Source organism: Beauveria bassiana (assembly GCF_000280675.1).
Source record: "Beauveria bassiana ARSEF 2860 unplaced genomic scaffold BBA_S00021, whole genome shotgun sequence".
Lineage (NCBI taxonomy): Eukaryota > Fungi > Ascomycota > Sordariomycetes > Hypocreales > Cordycipitaceae > Beauveria > Beauveria bassiana.
Window position 1 is genome coordinate 44,963 of NW_007930856.1, and position 15,909 is coordinate 60,871.

Below are 15,909 nucleotides of genomic sequence, written 5' to 3' on the forward strand. Positions count from 1 at the left end.
GTGCACCCCAAGTACCCTGACGCTCGGAACCGCAATTGACCTCGGCTGTCATGGAGCTGGCCGACGCAAAATAATGGGTCTCGCTGGCAGCCACACTAAACACTGGTAATTATTACTGTACTTTCAGGCAGCTGGCAGGCAAAGGTAGGTCACTTCTACAGCGCAGCCCCGGCATGTGGCTCAAAAGCCCGAGTTTAAACTCTCCGTCACAGGCGATTTGCTCCAGGCACGAGATTCAAAGCCCTCCCACCCCCGAGCCAGGCCATCCACTCCTCTCTTCCTTTATTCTCTTCTTTCTATAAACACGTGAAAGCCATTGGCCATGTTGACCACCATTCGCGCTCAAGGATTGAGGAACAGCTTCCGCAGACTAACCACTACACCTACTGTGAGTACCGACATGGCATAACAATCTCTCTCCCCTCCGCCCCCAAAATCTGCGACTCTTCGGCTATTTGCGCCTCAAGTCGCTGCCTATCCAATCCAACCTGCACCCTCGTCTGTTTGATCTGCCTGCTTTTGTGCTTTGTACTGGATGCTGGCATTGCAGACGAGCATCAGCAGTAGCTCTCGCCATCACCATCCGTCGTCCCTCTAGTGCCAGCTGCTGATCGTGATACCGCGCACTCCCAACAGACTCTCACAATGGCCCGAGCAAAGCACTCTTCGCCGCAAGGTATGTTCTCATCGCCTCTGGCCTACCCAAAGCGCTCGACATGCTTACACTGACTCGCAGGCTACGTCGAGGACACCTCCAAGGGCGCCACCTTGCGATTCCAAGACTCGCTGCCCCGCCTTCCCGTCCCGACCCTCGAGGAGACCGCCGCTAGATACCTCAAGAGCTTGCGACCTCTGCTCACGCCCGCCGAGCTGAAAAACTCCGAGGCTGCTGTCCAAGAGTTTATCCAGCCCGGCGGTATCGGCAGCAAGCTTCAGGAAAAGCTCCAGGCCAAAGCCGCCGACCCCAAGACCAAGAACTGGATCTACGAGTGGTGGAATGATGCCGCCTACCTCAGCTACCGCGACCCCGTTGTCCCCTACGTCAGCTACTTTTACTCCCACCGCGACGACCGCAAGCGCCGTGATCCCGCCAAGCGCGCTGCCGCCATCAGCGCCGCCGTCCTCGAGTTCAAGAAGATGGTCGACCAGGGTTCCCTCGAGCCCGAGTACATGAAGAAGCTGCCCATCTGCATGGACAGCTACAAGTGGATGTTCAACTGCTCCCGCGTCGCCGCCAAGCCTGCCGACTACCCTCAAAAGTACTCTGCCGACGCCAACAAGCACATTGTCGTCATCCGCAAGAATCAGTTCTTCAAGGTCTTCCACGAGGTCAACGGCAAGCAGCTTAACCCCTCCGAGCTTGAGCAGCAGTTTCGCCGCGTCTACGAGACTGCGCAGTATGTTCCACCTGTCGGTGCTCTGACCTCGGAGAACCGCGACGTCTGGACCGATGCGCGCGCCGTTCTCCTCGACGCCAGTCCCAAGAACAAGGCTTGTCTCGAGGCCATTGAGGCATCCTCCTTTGTCGTTTGTCTCGATGACGCCTCTCCCGTCACCCTCGAGGAGCGTGCCCATGCCTACTGGCACGGTGACGGTGCCAACCGCTGGTACGACAAGCCTCTCCAGTTCATCATCAACGACAACGGTACCTCTGGTTTCATGGGTGAGCACTCCATGATGGACGGTACTCCTACTCACCGCCTTAATGACTACGTCGGCGACCTCATCTTCAACAACAAGCTCGATCTTTCCGAGGCTCCTATCCGCTCCGACCTTCCTGAACCCCAGGTTCTCCGCTTTGAGATTACCTCTGCCGTCCAGGCCGAAATTGACCGCGCCGTCACCGACTTCAAGCGCGTTATTGGCGAGCACCAGCTTGCCGTCCAAGCCTTCCAGGGATACGGCAAGGGTCTCATCAAGAAGTTCAAGTGCTCCCCCGACGCCTACGTCCAGATGCTCATCCAGTACGCCTACTTCAAGATGTACGGCAAGAACCGTCCTACCTACGAGTCGGCCGCCACCCGCCGCTTCCAGCTCGGCCGCACCGAGACCTGCCGCACCCTCTCCGAGGAGTCGTCCAACTGGTGCAAGTCCATGGCCGACGCCTCTGTCGACGACAAGACCAAGATTGAGCTTTTCCACAAGGCCATCAAGGGCCACCTCGAGTACATTACCGCCGCTTCCGACGGCAAGGGCGTCGACCGCCACCTTTTTGGTCTCAAGAAGCTCCTCGAGCCTGGCCAGGAGGTTCCTGCCATCTACAAGGACTCTGCGTTTGCCTACTCCAGCTCTTGGTACATTTCCTCTTCCCAGCTGAGCTCCGAGTACTTTAACGGATATGGATGGAGCCAGGTCATTGATGGTGGATTCGGCATCGCCTACATGATCAACGAGGACAGGTTAGTTTCTTCCCCCGCGCCATAACCTCAAAATCATGTGTGAATTATGGATACTGACTTTTGAGTAGCATCAACTTCAACATCGTCTCCAAGGGCCTCGGTAGCGACCGCATGAGCTTCTACCTCAACGAGGCTGCCTGCGAGATGCGTGACCTTCTCACCCCCACCCTCGAGGCCCCCAAGGCCAAGCTGTAAATTATATATACACAGCCGCCCGTTTTCCGTATTTGGGCCCTGTTCTTTTTTCTCTTCAATTGTTGGATTCTCAAGTCTGTTGGGGTTTTCTTTTTCTCTTCGCTACAAGTTTCTCCAAGCATAGACTTTGCATCATGATTTCAAGGAGCGGGGACGGCCCTGTTATGATTGGTTTTTTATGTTGGTTGGCCGGTTTCCCTTCTCGCCTATGCTATGCGACACTAGACGGAGAAAAAAGTATGGTATGTCATGTAGAGAAAAGAAAAAAAGACATATCAGGAAAAAGAAAGAGAGAGAGAGTAGATGACAAACTGTCTTGTCGGCTTTTTGTTTTTGGTTGGCGATACTGTACAGATGTTTGTATGGATAGACGTGACAGCGCGCTGGCAAAGGACGACAGTTTCGTTGTATTCTACATCTGTTGGACAAAATGCAAGTAGATAAAAAAAGGACGTCAAACACTACTTGCTGTTGCCTGCCCGGATATGACTCTAGTAAATTGGGAAAAAGGTGATTCGAGCGAGGCACTGCATTTCGTATCCAAGTCTTTGCATACTGTATGCTCCAAGATTTATTCGCGTGCTTCTTCCCTCGCCCCTAATCTACACCGTCTACCTACTCTTACATGACACAATTCCCCATAAGCAGACACATCTTTGGAAATTCCCTCTGTTTCTCAATTAACCAGCATGGGCCACAATCTGATTGACCAAGTCGCCCTTTTCTGCATCAAAATACGTGCACATTTGCGACGGCAGCGGCACCTCCTTGTAATCGTCGTCGGGCCCCGCAATCACATTGAGGTTGATGCTGTCCGACTTGCTGTGAAAGATTTGCGCGCCAATGCTCTCCTTGCTAAAGTAAATCTGGGCGCCGTCGACCTGGTCCATCATGACGGTCGGGATCGTGCCCAGAACCTGCAGGGCAAAATTTTGCGCCTTGACCACGTCGACTGTCGACACGAGCGTGTCTACAACGAGTGACAGGCGAGATGAGTTTTCCACCGTCACTTGATTGGCCTTGCCGCGGACAATGATGGTTGTGTTGTTGCAACGACTGATGAGGACCGAGTGGTTGAGCTCGGCATTAATCTCGATAGGCTGCGGCTCCTTTTCATAGTTTTCCTGCGATAAGCCGTGTCAGTAAGTATCAGAAGAGGAGCATTGGTACGGGTGAGAAGCATACGATAGTCCACTTGTTGCCTTCAAGTTCCTTCTTGGGAGGCTTCTTCATGCGCATGCTCTGAGGCTTGGGCTTTTTGCCCGGGGCAGGGCTCTTAGAGCGATCGTTACCGCTGGGAACACTGCTGCTGGCACGCAGCGAAGGGTTTTTGTGTGTCATCTGTGACTTGTCGACTTTGCGCAGGCCCTTTGTGACGGAATCACCTTTGTTGAGGTCTGAGAAGACGGCCCCGAGACCGCTTGGTGCAGAGGACGCGGCGGGCGCAGCATTGTCGGTCTTGATATCCAGGACCGGAGCAGGGCCAGGCGGTGGCGGAGGAGGGGGAGGGGGTGGGCCACCAGCAGAGGGAGCTGGGAGTGCAGACACGGCAGGGCTGGGGGCCGAGTCGAGCGCCTGGACGACCGCAGCAGCTGGCTCACCCTTGGGGTTCCACGGAATGCCATTGGCAAAGTACTGCTTGACGTAGTCGCGAAGTTGCTTGAATATTTGGTAGAAGGACTGAATCCATTCGACCTGGCTGGCATCCCTGACCATATCGGTTAGTATATGTATTCGATAAAAGACATGATGTTCGATGGACATACTTGTCTTTGTATTCCTTGATGACGCGGTTGCCGAAGAATTGAGCGGATCCAAGGAACTCTTCAACGTGGGTATACGGTTTGTGGCTAACGGTGACCCAGGCGAGGACCATGATGCCGTCGGCAACGGCGCTCAGCTGTGTGTACATTGGGTCAGAGCGGTTGGCCTCCTTGAGTTCGGTAACGGCCATGAGCGAGTCGTTGATGGGTTTGAGGAGGTCCTGGTACAATGCCATGTCGGCGCCCTGTAGGTCGGGCTTTATGGATTTCGTGGTGATGAGCAGAAATTTACGCTGGGCCTTGAATCCAGCCAGCACGTCGGCGGCTTGCTTTGCGACGAGGCCTCCAATTTCATTGCTGCGCTGGACATAGTCGGCGACGGTCGAGTCGACAAAAGCGTCAAAGTCCTCAATCGACTCGGGCAGCTCCTCGGGGACGGGCTGCGACGCGGATCGCGGTGCTCCGATGGCCGAGGCATCCGGGTTGTTGAGGGCGGAAGACGAGGGTGCGGGCGCGGCGAGGGCGCCGACCTCCTTGGGGAGCTCGGTCGAGGTGGCGATGTCTTCGAGGCGCGAGGTGGCAGCTTCGAGTCTGTAGAGGGGCTGTTAGCGATCAAGGTAGCGAACTAATAGGCAGCTACAGGAAGGACCGCAGGCTAGCGGGGGTGCTGCAATTGCGTCCTTCAGGGTTAACCACCTCTTGATCAGCGTCGTGAGGTTGTGCATTTGGCTTGCGGCGGCCATGATTGCGTCGCTGCTGTAGTCGTCGCTGCAAGTTGGTCGGTTGGAATTTGAGGTGCACGGTCCCAAGGGGGTAAGGAAGCAGAAGAAACCAGTCTTGTCGGTCGAAGTTGAGGGTGTAGAAGCGTCTAGAAAGTAACAATGCTGATTTGGCGACGAAACCAAAAAGAAAGGTTAGAATTTCAGGCACCAGGAAAGGCTGGCGGGTTGATGTTGAGAAAGCAATGAGTGTTGTAGCCTGGAGAGCCGCATGACGACAACTCAGCAGCCAGCAACTAGCTGCGACGTGAGTGGGTCCTCCCCGCCGATTGGATAACTGCCAATAATAATGCATAAATCAAAGCTGGTGCCTGGCGTCTGGCTAGCGTCTAGCATCGGGTGTTTTAAGATCTCATAACTTGGTTTTTTCGTGAAGCATTCGGGAATAGGCATCTTTAAGTGGCGAATTAGCACTGACAACTGATTGAAAGGTTAGTCGCAGTACTTGTAATACCGACTTACCTAGCAATAGGTAGAAAATATACATCCCCTATCTATCACTACTATTCGATTATCAAATTAAAGATTATAAAATCTCTACTTAAATAAGTTAAATAGAACATTCCTTACTATAAATAAACTATTACTTTAATATTATATTAAATCGTAATTACTTTTTTATTTACTTCATTCAAAGATATTTATAGATATAAATAGCTAAGATTTATGAATAGTATAAGAGTATAAGGGTTATAAATGCAGTTTCGTCTTTCTAGAAATTATCAAGCGGCGGTGTGTAGCTAAGTTGGCAAGTATTCCTTATTCTTTGTGGTGCTGGCGTTTTGAATGCTATTTGGAACCAGCATCGTTAGATGAGCAAACGGCAAGGAACCCCCTAAGGACGGTGATATGCCTGAGGTTGATCGTCAACTTGATACTTCATCTTAGAAAGAGAGAAGAAAAGCTTTTTATTAATCGTCCTTATATTTGCTTCTGTGTCTGAAGCGCTTACTGTTGGATTGCGTGAAGGAAAAAAAAAACAAAAGAACAAAGTCGTGCACATGTACATATATAAGTCAAGCAAAGATTAATACCAGCAGAGCCACTCAAAGAATAAGGTCCGTGAGAGAACGACAGAGTGGCAGAGAGCTCTAATTCATGAAAAAAGAATTCATTGGTTGGTTCTTTTATTTAGCGTTTGCCGTTTCGTGGCCATCTCGTAACAAAGAGGTGCGGTGGCAGCTGGGGGTATGGGGTCAATCTGAGCCGGCACTGCTTGACCTGGTTATCAGTCGGCACATTGGTTAAATTTCGGTGCTCGTTATATCCTGTCACGATGAGCACGGAGTGAACCCCCTTCAACCCCGCTTCAACACCCCTCAAGCTCACCCTGGAGCGCGGTGCGGCGTCATCATATGGTAGCGCGTGCCGAAACATGCCCCGAGAACAAAGCCGCATATTAAGAGTCGGAAGGCTTATCAAACACAATCGAATAAGTGTAGTCGGAACAGAGTGATTTACCACGCAAGAGAAGTCAATTGTCAACTAGATAAAGCGCGAGCTCTAGTTAATACTCTATGCTCATCTAAATATGTAGATGCATAGGGAGACAAGGATTAGAGCTAGCCACTTTATAACCCTGCAGCGAAACTTTAACTCAAGATACCAAGCTTCATAGCCGTGCTTGCTTTCTAGGCTTTGCCATGCTGCGCGATAGTCTGCTTTAAGCAGTTCTCAAAGTCCTGGTCCTTAGCATAGACCCAACCTTCACGGCGGACGAGCTGTGCTTTCTCGTCAATTTTGTTTGCCACGAAGCCCTCGCTGTCACTCTGCTCCAACTCCTTAAGGGATGCAGGCATGAGTCTTGGATAATCTTCATCTCAACGGGGTCCTCATACACAACCTCGTGCTTTGCCTAAACAACCTTATTTCGCTGCATGATCTAACCCCAGAAACCACGATGTCTGTGGGAGCACCTTACACGGCATATTCTCATGGCGTCATCAAGGTCGAACTTGCATGATTCGGACCAAGCGGCGTTACGCTAGCCTGTACATTAATTAGCGGTGTTAAGCTGGCCTGTACATTAACAAGGGGGTTATAGAGGGAGAAGGCTATGCGGGCGACGAACTGCACAGAATAAGTGCCGGAGTGGAGTGTCTCAAGGCATGGAGTCATAAATATCGCCGGCCTGATGTCCCGTGGCTGTGGCGTTCTTAGTTCAGACCATTTAGACTTTTCTCCAACCTTAATAAAGTGTCGGGCAACCGGGGTAGGATTAGGCGTGCCGGGGTAGGATTAGGCCCGCCGGCTTGGGCCGCGCCGCGTGACTTTCTACATGAAACGCATAAAACGCATCAAAAGGTAAACATTTAGGATGACATTAACCATGTTGAATTGCAATTGAAGCGCAGGAACTAGCATTATCAGGGATTTTGTGGCTATAGTTGTCTAGTGTAGCTCGTATACACCGGATACGGCATTATAATCCACTACTGATAACTATACTGCTACAGGACATAAGATCACAAGGGTTGATATTACATTGATGGAGTTCATATTGGTGTTAATAAATGCGTATATTCACCGACGGTGACTTTTTCTCCAAGTTGCACAGCCAAGCATTACCCCGTCAAGCCTTAAGGTCATGAAGTAGCTAATGCACCGAGGCTATAGAAGTAGAAGACGTACTTGGGTATATTATTCAAATTGCCTCAGAGGAGATTCGTATCATGGTCCGAGTCTGAGTCAAAGGTCCAATTATCAGTCCAGCTGAACAAATCCGACAGATGAATCCTAGTCGGCATGCTCAGCGGTTGTGGACTACGTTCTGGCATGTACGATGTAAGTATTTAGAGTCTCGCTTCCGCCAGCCCAAACTCGAAAATAAAACTCTGGTCCTCAAGCTACCAAGTTGCCCAGCGCCTTACAAAGAAACGCTACGCTAAACAGCTTACACAAGCTTTCGGTCAGAATCATTGTAAGTCCCTGTGCAACCATTTAGCCCCCCTTCGATATATACCATAAAGTGCATCTTTCCTCTAACCTTGGGTCTTCTTCAGCCGTTCATAAGAAACTAAATCATCATCAACAACAGGAAATCTAATATAAATCTCTGAAGCCATGGCATTGCCCAAGATTACGGGGTTTCTGTGGTTCTACCTTGGTATCCTGCTGGCTTTTGGTCAAGTCTTGACAGTCAACGGGCAAGGTAAAGACGGAGAATGGGAGCTTCCAGCTGAGCCGGCACTCGCAGCGGATGGCCTTCAGATCAAGCTTGACCGTGACCTGTACAAGAAGCAGGGCTCCATTGTCTACGCCAGTCATCTCCAGTCTGATGAGAAGCTAGACATTTCGGACAGCCAGCTATACAGAATTGCCAAGGATGCTTTCATGGAGATGAGAAGCAGCGCCAAGAAGAACGGCCTTACTGAAAAGATCCCAAATGTCATGACGACCCTCTTTATTAACAACGAACTCATCTTTGCGTCTTCGGCAAAAGGACCAAAGGACCCTTATAATAAAGACGACCAGGTCGTAGGCGATCTGACAGTTTGCTCCAAGGCCAATGAGGGCAGACGTCACAAGAATGGAGGAAGGTGTGGTGAGGTGATGGCCTTTCACGAATGGTACCAAACCCATGTGGGTTCCCCACGGTTGGACAAGAACAGTGGCGCCAAGATTGTCGCAATTTCCGAGCAGTGGAATGCCGCTAGAACGAAGAGGGAGCCTCTTATCTTGCCCCCCTGTGGCAACGACGTATGTATCTCTGTCTCTCTACATGCTCAAAAGTCAAACGAGGCGGCCCTCAGAGCAACGTACTAACTGAATGTCTAGAAGGAATGGGGCTGCAACGTTTTTATTAACGGCGTATACGCATTGGATGATGCCAAGGTTGCCGCGGATCTTGCCAAAGATCCCAAGAAGCCAGCGTTTCGATACAAGAATATGATTAAAGAGAAGAAACTGAAGCCGGCGCCCGGCAAGCCAGTCCCGCCTCCCAAAGAATAACAACAGTCCGCTGAAGAACAATAAGCCAAAGAAGCCTTGAAGAAGCGAGCACCGCTGCTACTTTCGAGCGCAAAACTGAACTGTCAGCCAATATTAGCTTGTGTCGGACGTGTGTACCTGGGATAGATGGACTTGGTCTTGGTTTCTCTATTCTCTAAGAAATTTGTATACTCGTTTGAGAAGTAGCTATATTTGGGCTTGGAACCATTATAGGTTATTTTCTGTAGATTTTGCTACTTGGCAAATAAAATTATTCGTCTTGGTTACGAAAATCGTCTCTTTCACGACCTCATAGCGACCATTGCCAAGTTACTTGAAGGCTCTATCGAAAAAAGTGTATGGGGGTAGCTCTATTAACAGCTGAGCTAATTAGCGAGGTCGACGAGCGGGTATATCCGACTGCTTATTAAGTGGCTCATCAACATGTAATGATGTCATGTCAAGTAACTTTGTCGCTGGCAGGTACCTGTATTTAGGTGCCTGGCTAGCCCGCATGGGGGATTATTTATCATGTGCTGATCTGACTTTTGAAACAATCAACAGCCTCGTATGACACAGCCCTGTATTGCTATAGATGTGTCCTATTGACCAATTGCGGCATGGTTCAATGCAATCCGAGCCGCGCTTCCTGTCTCGGCCCGCAGATGTGGCATAAAAGTTTACTTGTCAACCTACTAGGCCCGGAAAGGGCAAACATTGCTCACTCGTTTCACGCAGTCAATGCCTATAATTGAAGTGGAGAGCATACGAACAAAAACCGACAATCCACCTACCTCTCTAACTATAGCTAGACCACAGCCACCTCACCTCATACAACGGCTCTTCATCTTAATCCCATTCGCCTTTCACGAGAAAAGAAAAAAAAAAAAGAGGCTAAAAAAAAAAGGGAAAAAAAAAGGAAAGAAAAAAAAAAGGAGAAGAAGATGGCCCTGTCACCGCTAGACTGGCCGAGCGAGCTACTTCTGTCTCTCTTGGAGCTGCTACCCTTGAACGACTTGCTTTCCATGACTACTGTCAACAAATCCATCCGCACCCTGGCCCTGCCTCTAGCCTACTCGACGGTTGAGACACGCTGGACCTGGCATCGCCTGCCACCTGTCATCCAGCTCCTGCAATCTCTTCTCGAGCGGCGCGAGCTGGCCGGCTACATCCGCAACCTGCGCCTTGTCGGAAATGGCTTTGACGACAGGACTGAGCTGTCGGAGCCGCCCATCTTCCCCCTCGGCGCCGACTTGCTCAGCAAGGCGACCGAGATAATCGAATCCACTAGAGTACCATTCACGAAGCTTTGGATCGACGAGCTACACTCTGGCAGCGTCGACGCCATTGTGGCGCTACTTGTCGCCATGGCGCCGAACCTGACGTCTCTTCATCTCGGACCCAACTTTACTGTTCGAAGCCGACTATGGGGAGGCATATTTCACTACGCTCTCTGCGGGCCACCAAAAAATTGCAACTTGCCTACATATCAGAACCTACGCTCAGTCGAGACGAGTTGGAGGACCAAAGAATGGCACCATATTGCCGTTTGCAACACGGCGGATGTTCTTCCCCTATTTTATCTCCCGCGAATCCAGAACCTATCCGTATCGATTGACAACCCGGTCGAGTTTGCCTGGCCTTCTTCACACCCGCCAGCCCCCTCATCTCTCGCGTCACTGGACATCTTCCGGCTCCGCGAATCACGCATCGGCCCCGTGCTCTCGGTTCTCAAGGGACTCCAAAGACTACATTGGCACTGGTCGTATCAGCCAGACCTCGACGAGGAGGTCAGCAAAGGCGTGCTAGAATTCGATAAGGCAGCGACAGCATTGAACCAAGTTGCTGATACGCTCACTGACCTGACAATCGGTGCCCTCACACGCCCGAGGATATCGGACGGGGACTACGATCCTCCTCCGCTGGAGCTTCGGGGATCGCTCGATCTTTCCCGCCTTGGCAAGCTGACCAAACTACGTCTCCCATGGGTCTTCTTGATGGGTTGGTCAAAATCATCCTCATCCGCTAGGAACCTCGTGGATCTGCTTCCTTTGAGCCTTGAGCTGCTTGAACTGACGTCAGACTTGAATGACCATGATGAATGGGAATGGCACAACGACGACTCTATTATCAACGCGATCAAAATACAGCTTACAAGGCAATCCGTAGCGCGCTACCCTTGTCTGCGTCGCATTGTTCTACCTATCCCAGGCGAGTATAGCGAAATGACGGATCAGCGCGAAGAGGAGCTAGCCTCCATTGGCACCAAGGCGGGAATCGAGTTGGGGTGGATTGAGGAGTCTGGATATGAGGAAGAAGAACAGTTTTGACAGGTATTCAGTACCCACGTCAACCTATATCAGCGCGATTAATTCAGAACTTCAGAGGATCTGAGAGCAAATGCAGCGTCTTGGATCTGCGTTAACGGCCAATGCTTGAAGTTTCTGGCGTCGCTCGTGGGGAATGAGAGCATGAGCATGGGCAACGATTGCCTTGTACAATCAAAGGGCGCCATATAATTGTATGCAGAGGCCTATAAAATTGACAAAGTGCAGACACCTTTCACTACGCAAAGAATTTGGTGTTTGGTGTCTATTTTTGGCTTGGAATCCCAAACGAGCGTTGCCAGATGCCGAGAATGCATGCACGGAGCCCATAACCGGGTACATGTTCGTTTGCATCCAAGAACAGGTTGACTACTGATGCTCGATTCCAAGCACAATCGCGACATTGAGACTGCAGAGAAGATAGGCCAAGGTGTGAGCATGATTTATAGGAAGAAGAGGAGCAGAATGAGTGGAGGGGAAACAAAATCAGGCTGCCACACAGAGTTGGGCACATGGGCAAATATTGTTACTAGGGAGTCGTAACCATAATCACGAATAACCATCCAACTTGGAACCGTAATTATTTATAACCACATTCCAACAGTGGCGAGGTCCAAGAATCGCGGCCCCCCTCCCCGCCCCGCGCCCTCTCTTTAGAGCATGGCTGCGGCGAACTTGGGCATGGCAGGCCGAGGCTGACCGGGGCACCAGCAATCTCTTGGTGACCTTGTCACTAGTCGCGTTGACCGGCCTCGGGTCGGCGAGCAGTTTGGCGTCGGCGGCGTCCTTGCGCTTCTGGGCCTCGACAAGCGAGGACCACAGGCTCTTGTGGTTTAACACGAGCTCGCCGAGCTTCTTGGCCTGCTCGGCAATCGCCTGGCTACCCTCGGGAAGACCGTGCGCGGAGAGCGCTTGTTCCTGGTCCGTCAGGCTCGTGACGATGACCTGGCTCAGCCCAGTGGCCAGGAAGAGCGACGTAGGCCCGGCGAGGTTTGGGATCTTGGGGGCACATCAGGGTTGACGATGATGCGGGCGTTTCGCTCGTCCTCGGGGGTCAGCATGAGACTCCAATGACCCTGAAGGTACTGCTGCTTGGCCAGCCACACCTTGCTCGCGTCCGCCACCCTGCCAAACTTGACGGCGATAAAGGTCTGCAGATCGCGGGCGCCCTGGGCATCGCTGTTGGGGAGCTTGGTGGAGAGCTGATCTTCGGCGAGCTCGCCTAGCAGCAGCTTGGCCACTTGCGTTGTGTGGTGCAAGGTATACAGCTGGATCGAGGCCTCGGACATGTTTGTGAGCGTATCCCTGAGGTGGTCTTGGACGGAGAGCGTCTTGTCGCTTAGCGGAGCAACTCTCTGGGACTGTCCCGGAATCATTTAGCTACTAACTATCTATTCTTACGATATCCTCAAACCTTTGACGCTCTCACAAAACATTTCATCATACCTACTAGTCAAATAAACTGCACCGCAAATATGGTTCGTATCGCGGTCTCTGTCGTTCTCGCTTGTACGTCTTCATAATCGTCATCTCTCCATGCTGCGGCCCTGACTAACAAAACGGACAGTTGCCGTTTCTGCCATGGCCCTCTCTGGTGACGGTGTTGCCGCCCAGGCCGCCGCTCTACGCGTATGCGACGACGTCGAGGCCCCGGACGCCGAGGCTCGCCTGGCTGACACCCCCGAGGACGTCAAGAATTGGATGGCGGCCGTTGCCGAGGCCGCGGGTCAGCTTCAAAAGGTGGCTCAGGCGGCTGCCGAGGGCGACGGCCAGCGCTCCGCCTACGGTGGTCAAGCTTGGGCTGCCAGCCGGAACCCTTTCGCCCTCGCCGGCGCACCTACATGAACGGTCTGAAATTCGCGCTGTACAGCTCACCTATATCTGTAGTTGCACTTTAATGGGACTGAAATCTCGTATCTAGTGGAATGGACACGCGGTTACACAAGACACCAGCAGCTAGAAGTATAATAATCTATACCACAGCCAGATACATTAACCAATCATCTTCCCGCACAACCCTACAATATGCTACAGACTACGCAATGGCCATGAGGAGGCCTTAAACAGGACCAAAGACGGAGCCGTTTCTCGATGCTCTAAGCCTTTGACCCTGCCACAGTAAGGATTGCTACCTAGTTTCATGTCATGTCACTTGATATGAGCCGTACTCGCCGCGGATATATCAGAGTGGAGTGGGAAAATAATGTCTTTTAGCAGTTGGAGCTGCAGTGTTATCTAGTGCAGTCCTCCACCAAGTACCTTCTGATTCCCTATTCGTCCACGGCTCTGTCATCTACGCTGCCGAGCGTTCACGTCTCTCCCATCGTACCACCGCAGGCTGAGTCGGCCGAGAGAACAAGGATGTGTAATCTGTGGGTGGCACCACCGCCTTGCCATCCAGCGTAGCGAACTTAAAGTGTCGGACCAACGTGCTGATAATGGTGGCAAGGTTGAGGTAGGCAAACTTCTCGCCGATGCAACGGTGCCGGCCGGCACCAAATGGCAGGTATGGACTCTTGGTGCCCTTGGAAGTGGCGCCGTAGCCGTAGTCGACAACCTCGTCTTCTTCGGCTTCGACCTCGTTGTCCCACCGGTGCGGATCCCAAGTTAGGGCGTTGCGAAAGTAGTCCTCGTTGAGATGTGTCATGAGGGGCGAAGCAACAAGGACCTTGTCGGGAGTGATGACATAGTCGCTATCGGGCACTCGCATCGGCTGCTTGACCTTGCGCATGATGGAGTGGATTGACGAATGTACCCGGAGCGTCTCCTTGACCACATTCGAGAGAAGCTGGAGCTTGTCGAGGTCGGCGTATTGGAGCCGATGCGTAGGGCCAAAACCTTGCTGTTTCAGTTCCTGGTACAACTCCTCGGCGATGTCAGGGCGCGAAGCAAGACGTAGCATGATCCATGCGCTCGAGGAAGAGGACGAGTGTTGCCCAGCCATTAGAAGCGTAATCATCATGTGTGCAATCTCCTTGTCAGGGAGGGCCCGGCCATTCTTGTACACGCACTGCATCAGGTTGCGAATCATGTCGGCCTCCTCCTCATCATCCTCCTCCTCAAAACCGCTCGCCTTGCGGCGCTCGTTGATGAGCTCCGTGTAGATGTCTCGCATGCGGCCATGTGCAAGGTCGCGTCGTCGGTTCTGGGGAAGCGGAGCCCACGGCATGAGGAAGTTGATGGGGCGAAACCCAAGGTCAAGATCGTGGTAGAGCTCAGCGAATTCTCCCGTCAGCTTTTTCCGGACCTCTGCGCCCTGAAGGCTGCGGCCGGCCGTGAATATGGTAATTTCGGCCATCGCTTGGGAAATATTGACGGTGCCTCGGTTGCCTTGGAGGGCAGGCGCGGATTGTATGTAGTCAATGACCTCCTTCTCAATCAACGGGACGTACGAATCGAGGGCTTTTTGCGTCAGCCCGAATTTGACGAATTTCTTCTGCTCCATGAGCTTCGAGTTGGGGCAGTCATAAATGATGTCGCTCCCAAACACCGGCGTCGTCAGCGGGCTATAGATCTCCTCGGCATTTAGTTCTTGCAGTTTGCCATTCAGGATAAAATCGTTGCCTGTAACTCCTAGGTAGACAGTCATCTTCCTGCCAAACAGGACAAACGTGAAGATGTCACCGTACTTTTCGCGGCATCGGGAATAGAAGTTGAAGGGATTCATGCCGTAAGAGATGGCATTGCCGACAAATGGCAGCCAGTGGAAGACTACTGGCGGCTCTGACTTTGGGCGAGGCAATTGCAGCCAGAGAACGTTGATGATGATGCACGCTAGGACGAAGGCGAGGGCCACGCCGCCGGCATACGCCATGGACGAGGCATTCGGGACGAAGTCAGTCATTGGGACTTGGTAAATATGCAATAGAACGAGCAAGAGGGAAGGAGAACGCGCAGCTGGTGCTCGCTGGGTTTTGATGGACAGAGAATAAGTGCATCACGTATCCGAGATAATACGAATACGATCACGACACCCAAATTATATGAATCACGGTCATGGTGTACTGCAAATATTCTTTAGTAAGCGATTAGCTCAAAGCAGCATTAATCTCTTAGCCATTACTGATCAGCGCCGCCTCCAACCTTCGTCTTTGTCAGTCTCTACCATCGACCCAGCCGCCAAGAGGCTCCTCGGTGACTCTGTGCAAGTATCGTCAAGTCGACCTAACAACACCAGGATAATCTCGGAATTAGTCGAGGATCGATTCAAACTGATGTGTCCGCCCGACTTGCTTGTTCCAAGTCACCCGGCACACGAACTCCATCGTCCATCATGGAGCACTCGGTCAGGAGCGGCAACGGGCTACAGGTCGCCATAGCGGCCGGATCGACCCGTGGCCCACATAAGATATACCCCCGGGAACAGCCTGGCCTGTGGAACCCTACGTCCTAAGGTTTTTAAATCTCATTATATAAATTTTTTTAAATTAACTAGTAAAGTTCTAAGTTATTTTATAATAAAAATACTTTTTTTTAAGTATTTATATCTTTTAATTAAAGATATTTAATCATTAAC

At 51.6% G+C, this 15,909-nt stretch overlaps 7 protein-coding genes across 7 annotated transcripts; 4 read left to right on the forward strand and 3 right to left on the reverse strand.

Annotated features, from left to right (window-relative positions):
- Nucleotides 1-645: 645 nt before the first annotated feature.
- On the forward strand, nucleotides 646-2,594 carry BBA_06818 (putative carnitine O-acetyltransferase precursor; the record flags this gene model as incomplete). Its single annotated transcript, XM_008601915.1, has 3 exons — nucleotides 646-676; nucleotides 737-2,399; nucleotides 2,468-2,594. 3 exons carry the CDS (start codon nucleotides 646-648, stop codon nucleotides 2,592-2,594), a joined length of 1,821 nt encoding a protein of 606 aa, XP_008600137.1.
- A 680-nt stretch (nucleotides 2,595-3,274) lies between these two features.
- On the reverse strand, nucleotides 3,275-5,100 carry BBA_06819 (adenylate cyclase-associated protein, 70K; the record flags this gene model as incomplete). The annotated part of the gene is made up of 4 exons (XM_008601916.1): nucleotides 3,275-3,718; nucleotides 3,780-4,302; nucleotides 4,361-4,948; nucleotides 5,054-5,100. The coding sequence occupies 4 exons, from the start codon at nucleotides 5,098-5,100 to the stop codon at nucleotides 3,275-3,277; spliced, it is 1,602 nt and encodes a 533-aa protein (XP_008600138.1).
- A 2,781-nt stretch (nucleotides 5,101-7,881) lies between these two features.
- BBA_06820 (uncharacterized protein) lies at nucleotides 7,882-9,087 on the forward strand (the record flags this gene model as incomplete). The annotated part of the gene is made up of 4 exons (XM_008601917.1): nucleotides 7,882-7,920; nucleotides 7,999-8,056; nucleotides 8,198-8,835; nucleotides 8,914-9,087. 4 exons carry the CDS (start codon nucleotides 7,882-7,884, stop codon nucleotides 9,085-9,087), a joined length of 909 nt encoding a protein of 302 aa, XP_008600139.1.
- A 923-nt stretch (nucleotides 9,088-10,010) lies between these two features.
- Nucleotides 10,011-11,396, forward strand: BBA_06821 (uncharacterized protein; the record flags this gene model as incomplete). The annotated part of the gene is made up of 1 exon (XM_008601918.1): nucleotides 10,011-11,396. One exon carries the CDS (start codon nucleotides 10,011-10,013, stop codon nucleotides 11,394-11,396), a length of 1,386 nt encoding a protein of 461 aa, XP_008600140.1.
- Nucleotides 11,397-12,046: 650 nt separating this feature from the next.
- Nucleotides 12,047-12,682, reverse strand: BBA_06822 (uncharacterized protein; the record flags this gene model as incomplete). The annotated part of the gene is made up of 3 exons (XM_008601919.1): nucleotides 12,047-12,067; nucleotides 12,120-12,338; nucleotides 12,404-12,682. The coding sequence occupies 3 exons, from the start codon at nucleotides 12,680-12,682 to the stop codon at nucleotides 12,047-12,049; spliced, it is 519 nt and encodes a 172-aa protein (XP_008600141.1).
- A 186-nt stretch (nucleotides 12,683-12,868) lies between these two features.
- On the forward strand, nucleotides 12,869-13,238 carry BBA_06823 (uncharacterized protein; the record flags this gene model as incomplete). Its single annotated transcript, XM_008601920.1, has 2 exons — nucleotides 12,869-12,902; nucleotides 12,961-13,238. 2 exons carry the CDS (start codon nucleotides 12,869-12,871, stop codon nucleotides 13,236-13,238), a joined length of 312 nt encoding a protein of 103 aa, XP_008600142.1.
- A 448-nt stretch (nucleotides 13,239-13,686) lies between these two features.
- BBA_06824 (Cytochrome P450 CYP51F2) lies at nucleotides 13,687-15,237 on the reverse strand (the record flags this gene model as incomplete). The annotated part of the gene is made up of 1 exon (XM_008601921.1): nucleotides 13,687-15,237. The coding sequence occupies one exon, from the start codon at nucleotides 15,235-15,237 to the stop codon at nucleotides 13,687-13,689; it is 1,551 nt and encodes a 516-aa protein (XP_008600143.1).
- Between the last annotated feature and the right edge of the window lie 672 nt (nucleotides 15,238-15,909).